General features: G+C 46.7%; 1 protein-coding gene across 1 annotated transcript in view; it reads right to left on the reverse strand.

Annotated features, from left to right (window-relative positions):
* dym (dymeclin) overlaps positions 1-22,690 on the reverse strand; it is a 304,411-nt gene that overhangs the window by 78,389 nt on the left and 203,332 nt on the right. Inside the window, 1 exon segment of the mRNA XM_055659199.1 lies at positions 3,181-3,286. Coding sequence (XP_055515174.1) covers positions 3,181-3,286 — 106 coding nt within the window.

Consider the following 22,690-nt stretch of genomic DNA (forward strand, 5'->3'; position numbering starts at 1 on the left):
TGAGATTTAAAAATCATGTTATATTGTGAATTCTTGTGTGAATGTTCTTTGGACACTTAGGCTATTTAAAAATGTTAATCTTTTCTTAAGAAATGGATAGATGTTTAGATCTAGTAATTGAATTTTGGAATTAGCTACAATTGGGTAACTAACTAATTATATGCTTTAATTTCAGGTCATCCAAGTAAGATTGTTTAATATTTGTTTCAGAATGCTTCTATCTATAATAACTGAAAATTTCTTTCAGTTCTCTTAATTTTTAATAAAGTTATGGCCATTTCACTGTCTTTGATCACAACTTTTGTGTTAAGTCAATGGAAAATCAATAGGGAACAAGATGCTAATTTCCGAGTATGAAAATGGCCATAACTTTTTTAATACTGAAGATATGAAAGTGAATTAGGTGTTAAATTAAACTTCTTTTTATGCTTTATCTGATGGGATAAATTGCAGACTTGATTTTTAAAATCTCAAAATTTTGTAACATTCCTACACATTGGCCTTCATCAGTCAGAGGATTGAAGTTGGGTGGTTATGTTACAGTCGTACAAGACGTTGGTGAGGCTACATTTGGAGTATTGTGTTCAGTTTTGCTCACTCTGTTATAGGAAGGATGTTGTTAAGGTGGAAATTGTGCAGAGAAGATTTACGAGGATGTTGCCAGTTCTCAACTATAGGCAGAGGTTGAACAGGCTAGGACTCTATTCCTTGGAGCACAAGAGGATGAGGGGTAATCTCATAGATTTGTATAGGATTGAGAGGAATAGATAGGGTAAATGAACACAGTTGTTTACCCACAGTAGATGCACCAAGAAGCAGAGGACACAGGTTTAAGGTGGTGGGGGGGAGGGGAAGATTTAATTGAAACCTGGGGGGCAACTTTTTTTTTAAAACAAATAGTAGTGGATATCTGGAATGAGGTGCCAGAGGGGGTAGTTGAGGCAAGTACTATCACAATTTGGACAGGTACATGGTTAGGAAAGGTTTAGGAGGATATGGGCCAAACACGGGCAGGTGTGACTGGTGTAGATGGGGGCATGTTGGCGGCATGGGCAAATTGGACCAAAGGGCATGTTTCTACGCTGCATGACTGTTTCTTTTATTCTTTCTTAGGATGTGGATATATTTGGAAATGCAAGCATTTGTTGTCCGTTCAATGTTTAGGTTGAGGAGGCAGTTAGACTCAACCATAAAGATGTCTGGAGTGATACATAGTTCAGACCACAATATCAATAAGTACTTTCTTATGATATGGAAGGCAATAAATCCTTGTCAGCTCCCAGACCAACGTCACTCCTCCACTCATCTGCTTGTAACTTATTCTTTCTCACATACCTATCAAGCCACCCCTGATTTCTATACTGGGGTAAATGATCTTAAATCAATTAATATACTAACCAGCACATCTTTGGGATATGTGAGGAAATCAATGCAGTCACAGGCAGAATGTACTCCACAGGCACAGGGATGGAGCTCAGGATTAAACCTTAGTCGCTGGATCTTTGAGGTAAGGTACTACCTGCTGATAATTGTGCTGATGGGTTTTTACAGTGCTGTAAAACCACTGGCATAATATATTGCAACTATCCCAGTTTAAAACATTTCAGGGCCTTAAATTTAAAATTCCCACCCACCCATTTATACTTGTGTGTCTGAACCAGAAGTTTACACTCTGACTCTGACTTACTCCCTGACTGCTGGTTTAATATATTAAACCTTATCCTATTGTACTCCTGTATATACAGATATATCAGATAGCTAACAGAGAATTCAGGAGCAACTTTTTCATTTAAAGGATGATATATTGTAAAAGCAGAGAAGCAAAGGAAACAAGATGCTGAAGTAACTCAGCCTGTCAGGCAGCATCTCTGGAGAACAGGATCATGACGTTTCATGTCGAGACTGAATACAAATCCATGTTCTTCTGACCTGCTGAGTTACTCCAGCCTTTTCATCATATATTGTAAAATGGGTTACTACAAAGAACAGCTGAGGTTTTCAGCATGAACATGTTCAAAGGGAAGCTAGATAAGTACACTATACAGAAAAACTCTGATAAGATTAGATGAAGATGGGCTTGGAGATAGAAGAAAGAGGGATGACGTAAGTCAGTTTGAGAAATCTAATTCTAGCAGGATATATAAAGGGCAAGGAACTCAGAAGTGTCAGCGTACAAAGGACCTTGAAGTGCAAGTCCATAGCTCATTGAAGATGGTGCGTCAGGAGGCTAGGTTAGCGAAGGTATTTGGTAAGCTTGATTTCTTAGCGAGGGCAGTGAGTATGAGAGTTGGGACACAATGTTGCAGCTGTACAGCTGATCATCATGTTTCTTGGGTAGTCATCGAGATTAGAAAATTAAGAAACGAGACTCCATTCTTGGTTCTTGGTCATTGCCAGCTTGTAGAGATAAGCAAAGAACCTACAGGGAGTAGCTCAGCAATGTTTATTGTCACTGCCTGGACACTGCACAGGACATAAAAAGAATAACACTATTATCAAGGCAGTGTCCTCGAGCCAACAATCTTCAGTTACTTCAATGATTCTCCATCACGAGGTCAGAAATAGAAATGTTCACCAGCGAATGCACAATTCAATTCTATTCACAGCTCATCCAAAAACAAAACTGTCCATAATTGCAAGATCCAGCCACCATTTAAGTAGAGACTGATAAATTGGAAGTAACATTCACTCCACAAAAGTGAGAGGGTTTAACCGGGTTTTTATTCTTGAATCCAATGCTATTACCAATGCCAATTATTTTACAGCATCTGGAAGATGACCACTAACCAGAAATTCAACTGCATCAGCTAGATAGATACACTGGCTTCAAGAACGTGGGGATCATCTGTCAGATGTCTCATCTCCTGATACTTAAAAAAAAATAGAGCTTCAACACCACTTAAGGAGCTTGACGTCACCCAGGACAATGGTGTCTGCTTGATTGGTACACTATCTATTTCCTCATACATTCATGCCCTCCATTAATTGTGCACTGTGCCTGCAGTGTGCACAAGCTACATGTTTTTGTTTTGTAACTGCAATATTAGATGAGTTTTCTATAAATTCAATGATACATGTGAAGTTACTGTTGTCTAGCTTGCTGCTCTTTTGTGTAAACAAGTTCAACACCATTCCATATATGACAACTTTGACTTGTGAAGTTCTGTTATCAAGACTTACGTGATCGGGTATTGGGGAATTCTCTTCTGCATTGACAGAACCACTTAATGATTGTGTGGCCTGTTCCAGAACTTTGTTGTGCTTCTTCGAAAGTAAAGCAAACAGGCTGAAAAAAAGAGAAAAGAGTAATAATTACAAATACCCACTCCATAAATTATAGAGCAATGTATCATATTTTCATTTCAAACTATTATTAACAATATCACTATTTAATAAGCAGATATTTAAACCACTTTAGTAATGAGAATATTTTATATGCAAGCTTCTTTCCTTCATGGTTATTTTCTAAGCTTAAAAGTTAAAAATTAAGGTAGCCTTTCAAAATAAAATTGGAAAGGCATTTAAAGAGTAAAATCTGTACATATACTCGCAGAAAATAAAGTAAAGCAAACCCACGCCAAGTTTCTAAAGAATACTGAAATTAGCATCTTCTAAAGCTGCATTATCCCTTTTCTTGGGAATTACAGAGCCTATTTTGAATCTATAAAAAGTATACTGATAGTGATATGTAATTATTTCCTCCCGATCCGAAATTTTGACCTAAAATTATTCTCATTTTTACCACATGTAGACCCAAAAAACAGAATTCTCTTTTCGTTTCAAGTTATTTACATGCCACCCAGGAATTATTTTTGTTGTAGATTTGAAGACATCATAAGCATCAAAACCGTCTATTCAGTCAGCTTTCATTCCCAAACACTATTGTGTGGTATAAAGTAGGTGACTCGTGACCTTTTGATTGCTTACTGAATAAACATTTTCCCAGCAAAACCCATGTAGATCAAGAAAGAAGCAGGATCAGTTGCTGCATTCCTAGTTCACTTTGGCCATCTGTAACCCAACTGCTAACTTCAGTCATGGCATTGTAGCGATTAAGGGTCTGTCCCACCAGCATGCGATAGCATGCGTCTAGCACGACCAAACGTGGTTGCTTGAGGCGTACGGCCTCGCGGGGCCGGTCCCATTTCGATCGGCGGAGGCGTATGAAGTTGTGCGGGGCTCCAAAAATCTTGCACTGTCCGAAAATCCCGCGCGACAATGGCCTGTTGGCCCGCAGCCACATTGAGGTCGTATGCACCGCCTCGACGGGCGTACGCAGCGTCTCGACGCCGTACACAGCGTCTTGATGGCATACGCCTAGCGTGTGGCGTTGCGCGATGACGTCACCGCACGACTTCCAGATTCAGTCGGCCCGCCTCCTGCCCAGCTGATTGGTGAGTATGATGTCGGGACCAGCACCACACAACTCCATACGCCTCCGCGGTTGGAGGTGGGACCGGCCCCGTGAGGCCGTACTCCTCAGGCCACCACGTTTGGTCGCGCTAGACGCATGCAAACGCATGCTGGTGGGACAGGCCCTTGACTACTATGCTGCAAGCAAGAAAAGAGACTTTTTCAGCATTTCCATTTAAGACATAATATGTATATGGATTATGTAGAAGTGCAGAGTGACTTGCAGTGCATCTAAGGGAATCCTAAGGGGATCAGGGGGTATGGAGAGAAGGCAGGTACGGGATACTGAGTTGGATGATCAGCCATGATCATATTGAATGGCGGTGCAGGCTCGAAGGGCCGAATGGCCTACTCCTGCACCTAATTTCTATGTTTCTATGATAAAACAACTTTCCAATGCTCATTGTCAAGACTCTGAAAAAATATGTAATTGGAAAAGAGCCAAACCTCAGGAGTATGTGCCTTTAAGGAGTTTGGGTGCATCCTTCAAAATGATTCACAACGTGAAAAAGAATGGACATATCTATTCCATACCCTCAAAAATATGGAAAAAACAGGTTAGAAGAACCATAAGAGGTACAAGACATATGATATGCTTACCTTCACTGGTTGGGGCATTGAGCATAAGAGTCAGGAAGTCATTTTGCATCTTTATTGGACTTTGATTACACCGCATTTAGAGAATTATATGTAGTTTTGGTCGCCCCATTACAGGAAGGAATTGAAGGCCTTGGAGAGGGTGCAGCAGAGGTTTAGCAGAATGCGGCCTCGATTATTAGTTATATGGAGAGGTTGGACTAAGGTTAGATTGTTTTTACTGAAGCGTCAGAGGCCTACGGGAGACCTGATATATGAATTATGAGAGGCATTGACAGAGTTGACAGTCGGGGCTTCATTCCCTAGGGTGGAATTGTCAATAACTAGAGGGCATAGCTTTAAGGTGAAAGAGGCAACATTTAAAGCAGAAGTGCAGGGCACGTTTTTACAAATAGTTGTGGGTACCTGAAACGCGCTGCATGAGATAGATACAACAGTGGCATTTAAGAAACTTTCAGATAGGCACATGGATATGCAGGGAATGCAGGAATAAGGATCATGTGCCGGCAGGGGAGATTAGTTTAAACTGGCATCATGTTCGGCGCAGACATTGTGGGCCAAAGGGCCTGTTTCTCTGCTGTACTGTTCCATGTTCTAGAGCGGCACTGCGGCACAATGTTAGAGTTGCTGCCTCACAGCACCAGAGGCCTGGGTTCGATCCTGACTACGGGTGCAGTCTGTACGGAGTTTGTACGTTCTTTCCATGACCCCATGGGGGGTTTTTTCCGGGTGCTTCGGTTTCCTCCCACACTCCAAAGACGTACAGGTTGGTAGGTCAATTGGCTTTGATTAAAATAAGCTATAAATTGTCCCTTGCATGTAGGATAGTGTTAGTGTACGGGGATCGCTGGTTGGCACGGTCTCAGTGGGCCGAAGGTCCTGTTACCGCGCTGTGTCTCTGAACTAAATTAGAGGAGAAGTTTATTCAATTCACAGACAGTATTCCAGCCAAGAAAGTGAATGACTACTTCCTTGTATTGTAGAAACAAGGAACTGCACATGCTGGTTTACAAAACAAGACATTCCTCCCTCTAGCTTCACAATCTTCAATCCTTATCTCACACCTATTGTCTTTTTATTTCTGGCCTTTGTTCGTCCATCTGTCTAACAGACAACACCCCTGCTTCCTCGCCGTATCACTTGCTAGGTCTTGTCCTGCCCCTCCCCTCTTCAAGACCCCTCCCCACCCCACCCCTCCACAATCAATCTGAAAAAAGGGTCCCGATTTGAAGTGTCACCTATTCAGGTTCTCCAGGGTTGCTGCCTGGCTTGCTGAGTTACTCCAGTATTTTGTGTCCTTGTTTTGTAGATCTCAGTCTGTAACCTTGCAGAGTACACCAAATCAATGCATTCATTAACACGTCTGTTTAGCAGCATTAGTTCATATATTGAACTTCTAATTTACATTTGCCCAACTGTCATTTATTTAGTTGGCTGCAAAACAATGAGATCTGACAATATGAGGATACCAAAATCACATTGTGAATTCATGTTCTCTAATATTAACACAAGCAAAATACGCAAAGTTTGGTCTCACAATGATTTCAGATTTAAAAACTGTCTTCTTTGTGACCTGATTAACAAACACAACAACTTTCCAAAAAACCTTTACAAAAAGTCTGGTTCTGTTGATTTAAGTTTGCAAGAACAGGCATATTTGGCACAGGAACCGTAAGCGATACTGAAAATGTCAGCTCCAGACATCATAAAAGCAATTTTGTGGATGAAGTGAGCTACAATTTCCTATTTGAAGTCACTTAACATTTCTTCCGATACCTTACTTTTCTTCCTGTTGTAAACCACTTCAGAAGGGAGCATATGATAAAAAAAATTCTGCCAATGGAATGATTTTGATGATGAAAGACACTGCTTTCCAATAAAACATATATATATATATATTTAAAACAACACAAAAAAAAAGATTTGTGTTATTTAAGGTTGCCGACAGATGACCATTCCAGTTTCTTCCTAAAGCTCTGCCCTCAATCCATTCCCATGGCACAGGGATAATAACTTTGCAAGACCACAGTACCAGTCTGGTCCATACAGCAGAGATGTAGACCCTTGGAGCCAAACAAATGACAGTATTCTTAGCAATTTTGTATTTCTCAATCACACAGCAAAAGATCAATTTAGCATGGAGCATGACCTTCTGATTCTGCAGACTGAATGTGGCTATTGACTGAATTGACAGGGAAGGGATTATTTCCTGCTGAAGATCTTTTTCCATAGTGGCTGGCAATCTTCCCAACTGGCTAAAATGTTCTCACATTGTAGGTACTGAGTACCAGTAGGCTTTTTTCAAACTGAAGAAACTAATTCTAGGTACCCAAAGATATAAATTCTCTAAAATTATAAAGATTCTTACACCCAAGAAAGAATTATTGAAAGGTTGTCATTCTGTAATGCAATTAATGTATTAGAGAGTGAATCCGGTGTCATAAATGGCAATATCATAACAGTCAGATTTTTTTGTCTTGGTTTAGTTTAAGTAGGATATCATAGATAATTCCATTACAGGTGCACAACCTTTTATCCGAAAGCCTTGGGACCAGACACTTGTCGGATTTCAGAATGGAAGATTTTTAGCGTAGATTAGGTGTATTAGGGAGTGAAAAGTCTGGAGCAGGTGCCTCATCCCCGGAGACCGGGCAATCATTGCATAAATGTTAGTCAGTTAGTTTGGAGATTTTTTTGGTGGTGGTGGTGGTGGTGGTTTAGGTTGAAGGGGAAACTTTAATTCTTAGTCATAGGTAACTCCCAACCTCGCATTATCGTTGCCGCGGGCGGCGCCGTTGGAGCTCCGACCCCCCCCAACTCGACCCCTGGCTGCGCGGCTCCAAAAACGCTCCGCGATGTTGTGTGGCACACTCCGGAGCTTGCCGTCAGCTTGCCGCACGGCGACCCGCATTGCCCGCACCCCGCTGGTGCAGAGCTGGGGCGTCCGGCCGCGGGCCGTGCTGGATTTGGAGCGCCTCGCAGCCAGGGGTAAGTTGCCGGGGTGGCTACAACTGGCGCCGCCCGCAGCCCCACTGCACAATGCGGAGCTTATGCACGCAACCCGGTAAGGCCTGACCGTCCCCGCCTCACAAAGGTAGGGGACTAAGAATTAAAGTTACCCCTTCACCGATTCACATAAAAGCCCTCCGAACTAACTGACCAACATTTAAGCAATGATTTACAGATGTTTAAGCGTCTCCCGGTCTCCAGGGAGGAGGCAGCCGCTACAGTAGTACAGACCTGGGTTGACCGTGGGTCGTTTTGGGTCAGGTTTGGCGCCAAACGCGAGCTTTGGTGCGCAGACGACATCTGGAAAAAATGGCCGGTTTTCGGAGCTTTTCGGTTTCTGGAACACCGGATAAAAGGTTGTGCACCTGTATCTTGAATCGATGGACTTCACCCACTCGAGCCGTAAATGCATGGCACACAGTCAACCGCCTGACTGGCAGAGCTACATCCAAACCCGGCAAATGCCCAGTGACTGCCAATGCAATCGCATCCTAAGTAGTTACGAATGGTCGATTCACAAACTCTGACCATGATTTCTCACGCGAAGTGAGCAAAGAGGTGGCCGAGTCATGGAAAACTGGCAGAGTGGATATGGACCTAACAACGGCTTTCACCTCCGAGGAAATGGCCACAGCACTCAAGATGTTGAAAGCAGGAAAGGCTCCCGGATCTGACACCATACACCAGGAGTTTCTACTGCATTCAGGAGAAGTTGCTACCAACTGGATCCGACAGCAGCTGTCGACCTCCATGTTGAAGTGCAAAATACCAAAGAATTGGCGTCGCGCAACAGTGATTGCTCTCCCGAAGCCGGACAAGCCAAAGGATGATCCTAAAAGCTACCAGCCCATCTCGCTCCTCTGCATCCCATACAAACTCCTTGAGAGGCTGATCCACGGGCGCATCAACCCCATCAAAGACCCTCAACTACCCGACGAGCAGGCTGGTTTCCGCCAAGGTCGATCTACTGCGGACCAGGTAACCTTCCTCACCCAATACATCAAGGACAGCTTTGAGGCAAATGAGAAGGCAGGAGCTGTTCTTATAGACCTGACAGCTGCCTATGGCACCGTGTGGGACCAGGGACTAACTGTCGGGTGCTGCCAAACAGGCGCATGGTATGCTACATCATGGAGCTGATATCAAACTGCAGCTTTGTGCGTAAGACCAGTGATGTCCGCAAAGTAGGCAATGTAGACTGAAGAATGGCGTCCCACAGGGATCCATCTTGGCTCCGCTGCTTTTCAACGTGTACATCCATGACCTCCCAGAGACCATCGCTGGAATATATGAGTATGCCGACGATCTAGCCATCCTGATGAGACACAAAGAGTGGAAGACAATCGAAAGCTCCTCGAGTCAAGACATGGGGACTTTGGCAGTATACCTATGACAGTGGCGTCTAAAGCTGAGCAAAGCCAAAACAGTGTCAACAGCATTCCATCTAAACAACAAGAAAGCTAAGCGAGAGCTAGCTGTTTTCGTTAACAACAGGCGCTTGGACTTCCAACAAACACCCAATTACCTCGGCGTAAAGCTGGACAAGTCGCTTACATTTCATCAACACCTGGCTGGTCTCCACGACAAGGTCATGGCATGCAGCGGCCTCATCCGATGCCTGGCAGGAACAAGTTTAGGAGCCAGTCCAGCAACTCTTCACACCTCTGCCTTAGCTCTTGTGTATGCCCCAGCTGAATACTGCGCACCCGTATGGAGTAGTAGTAGACATACTAGCCTGGTAGACACGAGCCTGAACAGCACCTTGTGAACCATCACCGGGTGCCTTCAACCTACTCCAGTCGAGCGGTGGACCGAGAGGGAAGGGAAGAATTGACAAGGGAGTTATGGAGGGAGCGGTCTTTGCGAATGTTTCATAACTCCCTTGTCAACTCTGGCACTATCTCGGAATCCGAAGGCAAGCAGCAACTCTGGCACTATCTCGTCGTCGCGCCATAGACCCAAGCAGTGCGACATCACTGCATCTCTTCAACCTCTATTGCGTCCGCTGCTCTAGATGTCAGCAGATCTATCGGTGAGACCAAGCGGAGGTTGGGCGATCGTTTCGCCGAACACCTCCGCTCGGTCCGCAATAACCAAGCTGACCTCCCGGTTGCTCAGCACTTCAACTCCCCCTACCACTCCGTCTCCGACCTCTCTGTCCTGGGTCTCCTCCATGGCCACAGCGAGCAGCACCGGAAATTGGAGGAACAGCACCTCATATTCCGTTTGGGGAGTCTGCACCCCAGGGGCATGAACATCGAATTCTCCCAATTTTGTTAGTCCTTGCTGTCTCCTCCCCTTCCTCAGCTCCCCTGCTGTCTCCTCCCACCCTCCAGCCTTCTGGCTACTCCTCCTTTTCCCTTTCTTGTCCCCACCTACCCCCACCCCCGATCAGTCTGAAGAAGGGTTTCGGCCCGAAACGTTGCCTATTTCCTTCGCTCCATAGATGCTGCTGCACCCGCTGAGTTTCTCCAGCTTTTCTGTGTAGACTTCGTACTGGAGTTGGGCGTTTCAATGCCAGCATGCGGAGATGGGGACTCCGCCAGAGCCCAGCCTGTGAATGTGGAGCAGAACAACAGACAGGCAACCATGTCATCTCTGGGTGCCCGCTCTACTACCCACCAAATGGAGCTCAGGGCCTGGCAGACATTGACGCAGAGCCAACAACCTGGCTGCTGAACACCCGGCTTGAGATCTAACTATTCCTTTGGTTTATGTTTCATTCGCAAGAAGAAGAAGAACAAAATAATACCAAGCAATTGGGATATACTCTTGACAATAAAATCACTCACCTAAAGCAAAGGGAAGCCAGGCAGGAATTGAAGGAGCAAAGTTGTGTAAAGGGAAATAACAAAATTGTCAACGGATTCACACTCTGCACCTACCAGTTAGTTTATACAGAATTAGAATAGTTGCAATGTCATAGATTAATTCAGCACGGAAACATGATCTTTGGTCTAGTTTATCCATGTCAATAACAAGTTTGGTATTCCGACTATGCATGCCCAGGTCATAGGTCACAAGTGAAAAACACTTATGGCAGCCATGCCGCGGCATGGACACAGACCTGCGCCTCGTCTGCAGCTGGATCCATCCCGGGTCTCCGGCGCTGCAATCGCTGCCAAACCGCCACTAGACCATCCCCGTCCCTTCCCGAGTACCTCCCCCCCCCTCCGCCCCGGGGGCAGCCAGAGATGTTGGGAGTCAGACGGGACCGGTGCCCCCAGGCCCACAGCCAGCGCAGAGATGCAGCACTAAATCCAGCTCAACTCTGCTTGTCCTGCCAGGTTAACCTACACCCTGCCTGGACTTACGGGAACGACGGCCCAGGCTTACAGCCAGTGTGGAGAAGCAGCGCTAACTCCACGGCTCCAGGCTGGCGTCCCGTCAGTGCAGAACCGAGCCCAGGTCTCCGGCGCCGCAATCGCTGCCAAACCGCCACTGGACCATCCCAGTCCCCTCCCAAGTGCCCATCCCCGGCCAGAGATGTCGGGAATCTGACGGAAGCGACGCCCCCAGGCCCACAGACAAGCCTTTGGCAAATCCCATGATTCCTTGCATTTTTCGAATACGGAACTCGTTTATTAAGATGGTTATACATGCTGGTCCTGCTTGACCACGTTTGACTCACGTCCCTCGAAACATTTCCAACCCATGCATTTGTCTAATGTTCCTTAAATATTGTTATCGTAACTGCCTCAACTACTTTTTTTGGCAGCTTGTTCCATTTACGCATCGTTCTGTGTGAAAAAATTGCTCTTCAGGTTCCTATTAAATCTTTCCTCTGTCACTGTAAATCTATGCCCTCCTGTTTTTGATTCCCCAACCCGGGAAAAAAGATAGTGTGCAATGTGATGGAGCATAAGAAATGAAATCAAATTTGATAAAAAAGCACAAAGATCTTAGGGCAGCACGGTGGCACAGCGGTAGAGCTATTGCTTTACAGCACCATAGCTAGGTTCGATCTGGCTACGGGTGCTGTCTGTACAGAGTTTGCACACTCTCCCGGTGACCACATGGGTTTTCTCCGGGTGCTCCTGTTTCCTCGCACACCAAAGATGTACAGGTTTGTAGGTTAATTGGTTTCGGTAAAATGATAAATTGTCCCCAGTGTGTAGGATAGTGTTAGTGTATGGGGTGATCGCCAGTTGGCGTGAACTCGGTGGGCTGAAGGTCCTGTTTCCGCAGTGTGTCTCCAAAATCTAAAATCAATTTTAAATCTAAGATAAAATTGCATGTGCAATCACAACCATGAATGTAGCAGACTCCAATACATGATTTACATCAGAAAAATAAAGTGAAAAATTATTAAGTGTTTCCAATTCTCACCATTATTAGTAATACTTGCTCACAAAATATCTGTGCAAATATATGTAGGTTGATAGAATCAGGGATAACCATGACACCCTTTCAAACATAACAAACTGATGTTCCCATGGGTAAGTTATTCATAGCTGCAGCTGTGGCTCCTCCTCCTCCTCAAGGAGGAGGAGGAGCCATCTTGGGGAACGGCTGCTTGCCAGCAGCCGTCCGTTTAATTCACTTTTTTTTAAAGTTTTTAGTAAGTCCTGTGTTTTGTCCGTTGGAGAAATTGACTTTTTAATGTGGGGGGTAGGGGGCAATTTTGCTTCTAGGTCCCTACCTGGTCGGTGAGGCAGCTTTTTCTCCGGGCTGCCCGTCGACCCGTCCTCGTGGCCTACCAGCGGGCTTGGAGCGCTGTTTCCTGGCGGGGACCACCCAGCACCTCAGCCTCGGTGGCGGCACAGCGCTGGAGCGCCATCGCGGAGCGGAGCGGGCGATGCCTTGCCTGGGTTGCCCCGCTGGAGCTCTGGTGAGCTGAGACCGCCGTGTTTAACACCTCCGGGCTGCGGGTCTGCAGAGCGGAGCGGGCGGCGCCGATTTCAACATCGGGAGCCTGGGAGCTCCAAACCGGCGCGGCCTTGTCGGCTTTGGAAGCCGCTGTCTCCAGCTAGGAAGCGGCCGTTCCAGGTGGCCCAGCCGCTGAGAGGACTCTCCCGACGCCGGGGCAACACCACCCGGTGAGAACGGCAAGGAACATCGGGCCTCCGTAGAGGCAATTGCGGTGGCCTCAATAGGCCTGACTTTGGGGTGAACTTGGGGTTGGGGACTGGACATTGTGCCTTCCCCCACAGTGGTATCCACTGTGGGGGGATGATTTTTTGTCTGTAAGGTAATCCTGTTAGTCTTTGTCCAAGATGGCTGCCGTGAAGGGAGAGTGGACGCTGGCGCGCTTTAGCTGCCGCTGCTCTCTCTTCACATTGTGTTTTTGATTTTTTGTTTTTGGACTGAATTCTGTTTTTAATTTGTGTTTCTGTGATGTCTTTATTATTTATTTTATTCTGATTATATGTTTTTATTCCTGTTAATCTCTGTAAGGTGTCCTTGAGATGTCTGAAAGGCGCCCAAAAATTAAATTATTATTATTATTATTATTATTATTATTATTATTATCCATGAAATATAACTTGGACAGGTTGGTTGAGTGGGTAAATGCATGGCAGATGCAGTTTAATGTGGATAAATGTCAGGTTATCCACTTTGGTAGCAAAAACAGGAAGGCAGATTACTATCTAAATGGTGTCAAATTGGGAATAGGTGAAGTATAATGGGATCTGGGGATCCTTATTCATCAGTCAATGAAAGTAAGCATTCAGGTACAGCAGGCAGTGAAAAAAGTGAATGGCATGTTGGCCTTCGTAACAAGAGGAGTTGAGTATAGGAGCAAAGAGGTCTTTCTGCAGTTGTACAGGGCCCCAGTGCACCTACTGCACCTATTGTCTAAAGTGCTGGAGAACTCAGCGGGTCAGTCAACATCTGTCAGGCTTCTGATCAGTTCAGTTAGTTTATTGTCACGATAACGATAAAACTTTATTCATCCCCGGAGGGAAATTGGTCTGCTGACAGTCACAGTACACAAGATACACAAAAACGTGAAATTAAAAGTGAAAACAAAAAGAAAAAGACAAGCGACCGTTGTCTGGCTGCCGTGGGCACAGCATCTTCACTGGAACAAATGAACAAACAAACAAACGCAGACTTATCCCTGGGCAGAGGATTCTAAATTAGAGTGCCTCCACCGCTCCCACACCGGGTCCCTCTTTGTTCTCCCACCGTCCCTCACGACAGTCCCCCCATGCCGGGTCCACATTGTCTTCCCCTACAACCTCACGCTCATTGATTGCGAAGCTCCCGTTGCCGCCGCCGCCCACGTTGCCATCAAGTCTCCCGCTGCCGCCGAGTCTCCCATTGCCACCGCCGAGGCTCCTTCGGCCCAGACAGGCCTCGCCGCCTGGCTTCACCATAGTCCCCTGGAAGGCCTGTGGGGTGAGTCGAGCCTACCGGGGCACGTTCCGGTCTTCTGTCATCAGTCTGGTCATCGGCGGCACGGTTGTTTGGCGGGTGGATTGGGCCCGCGCAGCTCCCCGGTACACTCCCGCTGCACGCGCGGCTCCCCGGTACACTCACGCCGCAAGCGCGGCTCTCCAGGGCACCAAGGTACAGTGAAAAGCTTTTGTTGCATGCTAAACAGTCAGCGGAAAGACAATAAATGACTACAATCGAGCCATTTACAGTGTACATGATACATGATAAGGGAATAACATTTAGTGCATGGTAAAGCTAGTAAATTCCGATCAAATCCAGTCCAAGGGTCGCCGATGAGGTAGCTAATAGATAATTGCAGGAAAATCGTTCCCGATGTTGGGGAAGTCCAGAACAAGGGGTCAAAGTTTAAGGATAAAGGGGAAATCTTTTAGGACTGAGATGGGAAAAACATTTTTTACGCAGAGAGTGGTCAATCTCTGGAATTCTCTGCCACAGAATGTAGTTGAGGCCAGTTCATTGGCTATATTTAAGAGGGTGTTAGATGTGGCCCTTGTGGCTAAAGGGATCAGGGGGTATGGAGAGAAGGCAGGTACAGGATACCGAGTTGGATGATCAGCCATGATCATATTGAATGGCGGTGCAGGCTCGAAGGGCTGAATGGCCTACATCTGCACCTTTTTTCTATGTTTCTATGTTTCTATCAGGACTGCTCTGTAGTTGTAGTAAGCATTCCGTTGCCTGATAACAGCTGGAAAGAATCAAGGCTTTGTCTTTCCCCTCTCTTTTCCAACTACCAACTCCCCTACCAGAATCAGTCTGAAGAAGAGTCCTGAACTGAAATGTTGCCTATCCATTCCCTCCACAGATGCTGATTGACCCACTGAGGTCTCCAGCACTTTATATTTTGCTCAAGATTCCAGCATCTGCAGTTCCTTTTCTCGCTCAACAACTCTGTTGATTTTTTGGACCCTGTTCTCTCCACAGTTGCTTTTTTAGATAAATGAGATAGGAATGAATATATATGTTGAAAACTGGTATTGGTACATTACCATTACCTTTACTGAGTTATCATGAAAATCTTTGTATTGCATGCTAACCAAGGCAAATCATACCATATATCAGAATACAAAACAGAATACAGTGTTATCACTACAGAGAAATTGCAGATTAAAAAAAAAAAATGTAAGGGCTGTAACAAGGTAGATAGGAAGATTTGGAATTCATCTAAAGCATACGTTCAAGAGCATGATAATAGTGGGAAGAAGCTGTTCTTGAAACTGATGGTATGTGCTTTCAGGCTCTTTTTGCCCCATGGGAGAGGGGAGAAGAGAGAATGACTGGGATGCACATGTTTCTTGATTATGTTGGCTGTTTTCCCAAAGCACCATTGACGGAGTTGATGGGGGGATGGGAGAAATAGGCTTGTTTGTTTGTATGATGGTGTCAGATGAAGTGTGGGAGAAGAGATAGAAACTCTCAGTCTGAAGAAGGGTCTCGACCGAAACGTCAACCACTCCTTCTATCAGAAGATACTGCCTGTCCCATTGAGTTACTCCAGTATTTTGTGTCTATCTTCAGTGTAAACCAGCATCAGCAGTTCCTTCCTGAACATTGGTGTTGTAATTAGGAAACAAGTCTGAGTTTAGCAGGGTTATAGCATCTGCAGGAGTTCTACATTCAGTCAATTCATTTTAGATTGCGCTGAAGTTTCTAGAAACAAGGTTATTTTCCTTTGACACTTTCCATAATCTTTTTTAATTAAATATTCCTTCTAGGGCTAATAAGGAAAATAGTTTTGTTTTGGGTAAATACTGTAAATTTTCTAAATGTGAACATTTTCTTGGAATTACTGAAATGTTTTCACATTTCCATTATAAATACCCAATTGTATCAAGATGGAATTACGTTCCATTGACTTTTTTTTCTGTTGTTTCTGGGAAACCAGCCAGTTCGTCTTCCAAAAATCATCTACAATCTAAATAAATGTATCTTATTTTAAGAATATGATCACACCAGGCATAATTATGTATGATAGGTGACATACCAAAGAAATAGGGAAATGCACCATACAACATGCTCCTAGTCATAATAAAAGCTTAAAATAACCAATGCAAGGCATACGGCAGAAAATATAATGATAGCCACATGTAAAGCAAGTTTGCATATTTCATTTCTAATATTTTATAACGAGGATGTTCACTGCACTTTTTAAGACTACCGCAGTTACTATATTTGTATAATTGAGAAATGACTTGCATGTTTAATTACAGTTTACTGTAAACTCAGTAATCAGAAACTCAGATGAACAGTATGAGTCAGTCAGGCAATAATTAACTAATATTTTAAATACAGCCTTGTTTGTCTGCTAACCAGCTGCCATATATAGTCTTAGTTAACAACAATTGAGGGGTTCAAGATGCGTTTGGAAACATCTCCTGTTAGCTCTATACATATTTATCAGTTTAGTGTTGGAAAAGGTAGAGCAAACTGCTTTCGGGAATTGCTCTTTTACTATCTTTAAAACAAGTGAATAACAAATATATAATCTAGATATGACTCACACTAGTGTGATGTGCATCAGTGTTTGTGGGGATGATATTTTAATGGTTAACTAAATAACAGATGGCACCAAAAGTGCAAGATTTTGAAGTGTTGAAAATTCCATATGATCACTAATATACGAATGCATTAAACCGCATTTAACTCTTTTAACGCATTTTAAAGTTCAAACCACACTATTGGAAACAATCACTACAAAATTTTCTAATGGAAAACTAGGTAGATGAAAATAGGATGACGTAATCTCAGTCCATTCAAACCTGTAAAATTGGTTGTCTCAGAAATGAGTCGAGCAACCGATGGATAATCAATACGTTAATCTTTGCAGGCCCGTACGAAGCTTTTCAAAAAGGGGGGTGGCATGACAGGATTATAAAAAACTTAATGTGAAATAATGTGTGCGCTGCGCACATCACGAGCGCGAAGCGTGAAGTCCCTCGATGCCGGGGTCCAGGGCCCGCTTAAGGGCCCTGGAAGCTCAGGGGTTTTAGTTGCTCTTTGATGCATTCTGAGCCTTATTTTGGAGTATTTTTGCGCCAAATTTATGACCAATATTTCAGAAATTAACAGGAACCTGAGAGGTAGCTTTTTCACATTGTGCTGGGTGTATGTAACGAGCTGCCAGAGGAGGTAGTTAAGTCTGGGACTATCCTAATGTTTAAGAGACATTTGGACACATACATGGATACCACAGATTTAGATCGATATGGGCCAAACACATGGAAGTGGGACTAGTTTACATGGGACATGTTGGTCGGTGTGGGCAAGTTGGGCTGAAGGGCCTGTTTCCACACTGCATCATTCTATGACTAAAAAGTGAAGAAGAAAAATGCATGTAGATAAGTAGAGCAGATTTGAAAGAGGAGTGAAATGTAAAGGCAGATAGAGGTGTATGGGTGGAAAGTAACATAGTAAAGGAGGGGGGAGAGTGGGCTTAGGCAGATGGGTGAAGGGAAAATAGTCACAAAGTGCTGGAGTAACTCAGTGGGTCAGGCAGCATCTGCAGAGAATATGAATAGGTGACGTTTCATAGAGTGCTGGAGTAACTCAGTGGGTCAGGCAGCATCTTCTGGAGAAAAGGTATAGATTATATTTCGGGCCAAGACCGTTCTTCAGTAATATTCAAGATGTGACATGCATAGACATTCCTGAATGTTACCCAAACCATCGTGAGCTACTTTGTTACGGTGCTTGCCCTCTCCTATAACATCTCTGCTGCCTTGGGTGATGCAGGACAGGACACAAGTTTTGGGACACAGTGTGAAGCTGTTGCCGGCTGTCCCAGCCTGGTAAAAACCTGGATGGAGTGGATTTGGAGAGGATGTTTCCACTAGTGGGAGAGTCTATGACCAGTGGCCACAGCCTCAGAATTAAAAGACATTCCTTTAGGAAGGAGAAGAGCAGGAATTTCTTAAGTCAGAGGGTGGTGAACTGTGGAATTCATTGCCACAGACAGCTGTGGAGGTCAAGTCAATGGACATTTTTCAGGAGGAGATTGATAGATTCTTGATTGATACGGGTGTCAGAGAAATGGGGAGAAGGCAGGAGAATGGGTGTGAGAGGGAAAGATAGAGTCATAGAGTGATACAGTGTGGAAACAGGCCCTTCGGCCCAGCATGTCCCATCTGCACTAGTCCCACCTGCCCACGTTTGATCCATATCCCTCCGAACCTGTCCTATCCATGTACCTGTCTAACTGTTTCTTAAATGTTGTGATAGTCCCTGCCTCAACTACCTCCTCTGGCAGCTTGTTCCATACACCTACCACCCTTTGTGTGAAAAACATACCCCACAGATTCCTATTAAATCTTTTGCCCTTCACCTTAAACTTATGTCCTCTGCTCCTCGATTCACTTACTCTGGGCAAAAGACTCAACCATATCTATTCAAATCATGATTTTATACACCTCTATTAGATCATCCCTCATCCTCCTGTGCTCCATGAAATAGAGTCCCAGCCTACTCAACCTCTCCCTATAGCTCTGGCCCTCTAGTCCTGGCAACATCCTCGTAAATCTTCACTGTACCCTTTCCAGTTTGATGACATATTTCCTATAACATGGTGCCCAGAACTGAACACAATACTCTGAATGCGGCCTCACCAACTTCTTATGCAACTGCAACATGACCTCCCAACTTCTATACTCAGCCTGGCCCGCTGAGTTACTCCAGCACTCTGTGAAACGTCACAGAACAGGGCAAGATTAGCAAGTTTGCTGATGATACAGAAGTGAATGGTTTTGCAGATAGTGAAGATGGTTGTGAAAGATTGCAGCAGGATCTGGATCAATTAGCCAGGTGGGCAGAGGAATGGTTGATGGTTACATGGTTCCTTGAAGGTCGTGTCGCAGGTATATCAGGTGGTCAAAAAGTATTTTGGCACTTTGGCCTTCATCAGTCAGAGTATTGAGTATAGAAGTTGAGAGGTCATGTTGCAGTTGTATAAGACTTTGGTGAGACCGCATTTAGAATATTGTGTTCAGTTCTGGGCACCATGTTATAGGAAAGATGTCAAACTGAAAAGAGTACAGAGATCCCCATCCTGATTCAGTCCAATCAGGGTTGTGTCATCCGCAAACTTGAAAAGCTTGACAGAGGTGTCTGTGGAGGTGCAGTCATTGGTGTGCGAAAGTAGAGGACAGAGGAGAGTACGCATCTTGCGGTGCTCCTATGCTGAGTGTTTGCGGGTCCCGCCTCACATGCTGCTTCCTGTCTGTCAGAAAGCTGGTGATCCACCGACAGAGGGGTTCAGGCACAGTCAACTCAGAAAGTTTGTAGCGTAGTAGCTCTGGCACAATGGTGTTGAATGCAGAGCTAAAATCAATAAAACAAAATCTTTGCATAGGTTCCCTAGCGGTCTAGGTGCTGGTGGATGAAGTGCAGGCCCAGATTGACTGCGTCATCCACAGATCTATTGGCCCAATATGCAAAATGCAGATGGTCCAGCAGAGGGATTGTGATATTTTTCAGCTTGGCCAGCACAAGCCTTTCAATGGTCTTCATGACTTCAAGCGTGCAACAAGCCTGTAGTCATTAAGACCAGTAATCCTTACCTTTTTGGGTACAGGGACAATAGTGGAGACTTTGAAGCAGGCAGGGACTGGTTAAAAATGAGTAATTGGGTGTGAAGTGGTGATTGGAATGGGGTGGGTGTAGAAGGGCCTAGTCTTTGCAGACTGAGGTCAGGCTGTGAGTGGGTGTGAAGTGTCGGTTGGGGTGGGAAAGGGTCCACTTTTTTCATACTAGAGTCTTGCCTTAAGTAGGTGTGAAGTGGCGAATGGGAAGGAGAGCGTGCAGGGTCCATTCTTTGCAGACTGGGGTCTGGCTGTGTTTGTTGGGGAAGGGGTACCAGGGTTACGTTTCTGATTTTCAAACCTGCAGTAAAACTCATTCAGGTCGTTCGTCAGCTGACGATTGTCCAAAGAGCGGGGGGCTTTCCTCTTGTAGCTGGTAACTTCTTGCATGCCCTTCCAAACTGAAGAAGAGTCATTAGCTGAGAACTTGCTCCTCAACTTCTCGGAGTACCTTTTTTTGGCACTCTGATTCCTCTTCTCAGCTCTTTATCGATCTGGCTATCAATACAATACAATACGGTTTATTTGTCACATTGCACATAAGTGCAAGTGAAATGAATATGTCAGCAGCGGTACAATTATAAAGAACACACGCAAAAACACAATAAAAGTTTAACATAAACATACACCACAGCATTCATCACTGTGGTGGAAGGCACACAATTTGGCCAGTCCTCCTCCATTTTCCCCCGTGGTCGGGACCTCAACCCTCCGCAGCCGTTGCTGCGGGCGTCCAGATGGTAAAAGGACAAGGTACAAGTCCAGGTAAGTCCAGAGTCGGCTCTTCCCCACCGGAGACCGTGGCTTTAAGTTGGTGTAGGCCGCAGGCCGAAGATTTAAAGTCCCCGCCGCGCCGCAGACAGAAGCACTGCAGACTGCAGGGTCGGCGGTCGAAGCTCCCCTCCAGGGGTGATGGTAAGTTCACGCCAGGCCCGTGGTAGAAGTTGGCCGCAGGCCAGCAGTGATGACTTCTTCTTCCCCCGGGTCCCCCACGAGGGATCCCGGGCTGTAGATGCCGCGCCAGCTGGTGCTCTGCAGACCGCGGCTTCAGGCTGCCGGCTGCCCCGGGCCAGCGAAACGCAGCGCTCCCCTCCAGCGAGCCCCAGCGATTAAGCTATCTGCTTGACGCATATTTGCACCCAACCCCCCCCCCCCCCAGATCTCGAAATTGAAATGTTACATCCGTATATAATGATCCCATTAAAATGTGTATTTATGTTACAAAATATGGAATTCATATTTTTCAGTATTGTTATTAAGGAAAAGAAAGCAGTTCCAATTGTTTGATGTTATTTGATATTGTTTAATATTATTCATATGGTGGAGAAAATATAATAGCTCTAAAACCTACCTTAATTTTGCAATCTCACTAATGATAATCCCCCTTTCTCTCTCCCCTCCCCATCTCTCTCTCCCTTCCCTTCCCCCCTCTCTCTCTCCCCCTCCCCCCTCTCACATCCCCCTCTTTCTTGCGGGGGGGGGGGCGAAGATTAAGGTGGCGCGGGCCCAGCGGGTGGGGGGGATGAAGGTGGCGCGGGCCCAGCGGGTGTCAGTGGGGGTGGCATGGACCCAGCAGGGGTGGCGTGGGCCCAGCGGGGGTCAGCGAGGTTGGCGTGGACCCAGCGAGGGTCAGTGGGGGTGGTGTGGGCGCAGCAGGGGTGGCGTGGGCCCAGCAGGGGTGCCGTGGGCCCAGCTGGGGTGGCGTGGGTCCAGCGGGGGTGGCATGGACCCAGAGGGGGTCAGTGGTGGTGGCGTGGACCCAGCGGTGGTGGGTGGGCCAAGCGAGGTGGCGTGGACCCATCGGGGGTGGCGTGGGCCAAGCGGGGGTGACGTGGGCCCAGCGGGGGTCAGCGAGGGTGGCGTGGACCCAGCGACGGTCAGTGGGGGTGTTGTGAGCCCAGCGGGGGTGGCGTGGGCCCAGCAGGGGTGACGTGGGCCCAGCGAGGGTGGCGTGGACCCAGCAAGGGTCAGTGGGGGTGGTGTGGGCGCAGCAGGGGTGGCGTGGGCCCAGCAGGGGTGCCGTGGGCCCAGCTGGGGTGGCGTGGGTCCAGCGGGGGTGGCATGGACCCAGAGCGAGTCAGCAGTGGTGGCGTGGACCCAGCGGTGGTGGCGTGGGCCAAGCGAGGGTGGCGTGGACCCAGCGGGGGTGGCGTGGGCCAAGCGAGGGTGACGTGGGCCCAGCGGGGGTCAGCGAGGGTGGCGTGGACCCAGCGGACGGTCAGGGGGGGTGTTGTGAGCCCAGCGGGGGTGGCGTGGGCCCCAGCAGGGGTGACCTGGGCCCAGCGAGGGTGGCGTGGACCTAGCAAGGGTCAGTGGGGGTGGTGTGGGCGCAGCAGGGGTGGCGTGGGCCCAGCAGGGGTGCCGTGGGCCCAGCTGGGGTGGCGTGGGTCCAGCGGGGGTGGCATGGACCCAGAGCGGGTCAGCGGTGGTGGCGTGGACCCAGCGGTGGTGGCGTGGGCCAAGTGAGGGTGACGTGTGCCCAGCGGGGGTCAACGAGGGTGGCGTGGACCCAGCAGAGGTCAGCGGGGTGGCGTGGGCTCAGCGAGGGTGGCGTGGACCCAGCAGAGGTCAGCGGGGGTGGCGTGGGCTCAGCGGGGGTGGTGGCGTGGGCCCAGCTGGGGTGGCGTGGGTCCAGCAGGGGTGGCATGAGCCCAGCGGGGGTGGCATGGGCCCAGTGGGGGTCAGCGGGGGGA

The sequence above is a fragment of the Leucoraja erinacea genome, chromosome 1, assembly GCF_028641065.1.
Source record: "Leucoraja erinacea ecotype New England chromosome 1, Leri_hhj_1, whole genome shotgun sequence".
Taxonomy (NCBI): Eukaryota; Metazoa; Chordata; class Chondrichthyes; order Rajiformes; family Rajidae; genus Leucoraja; species Leucoraja erinaceus.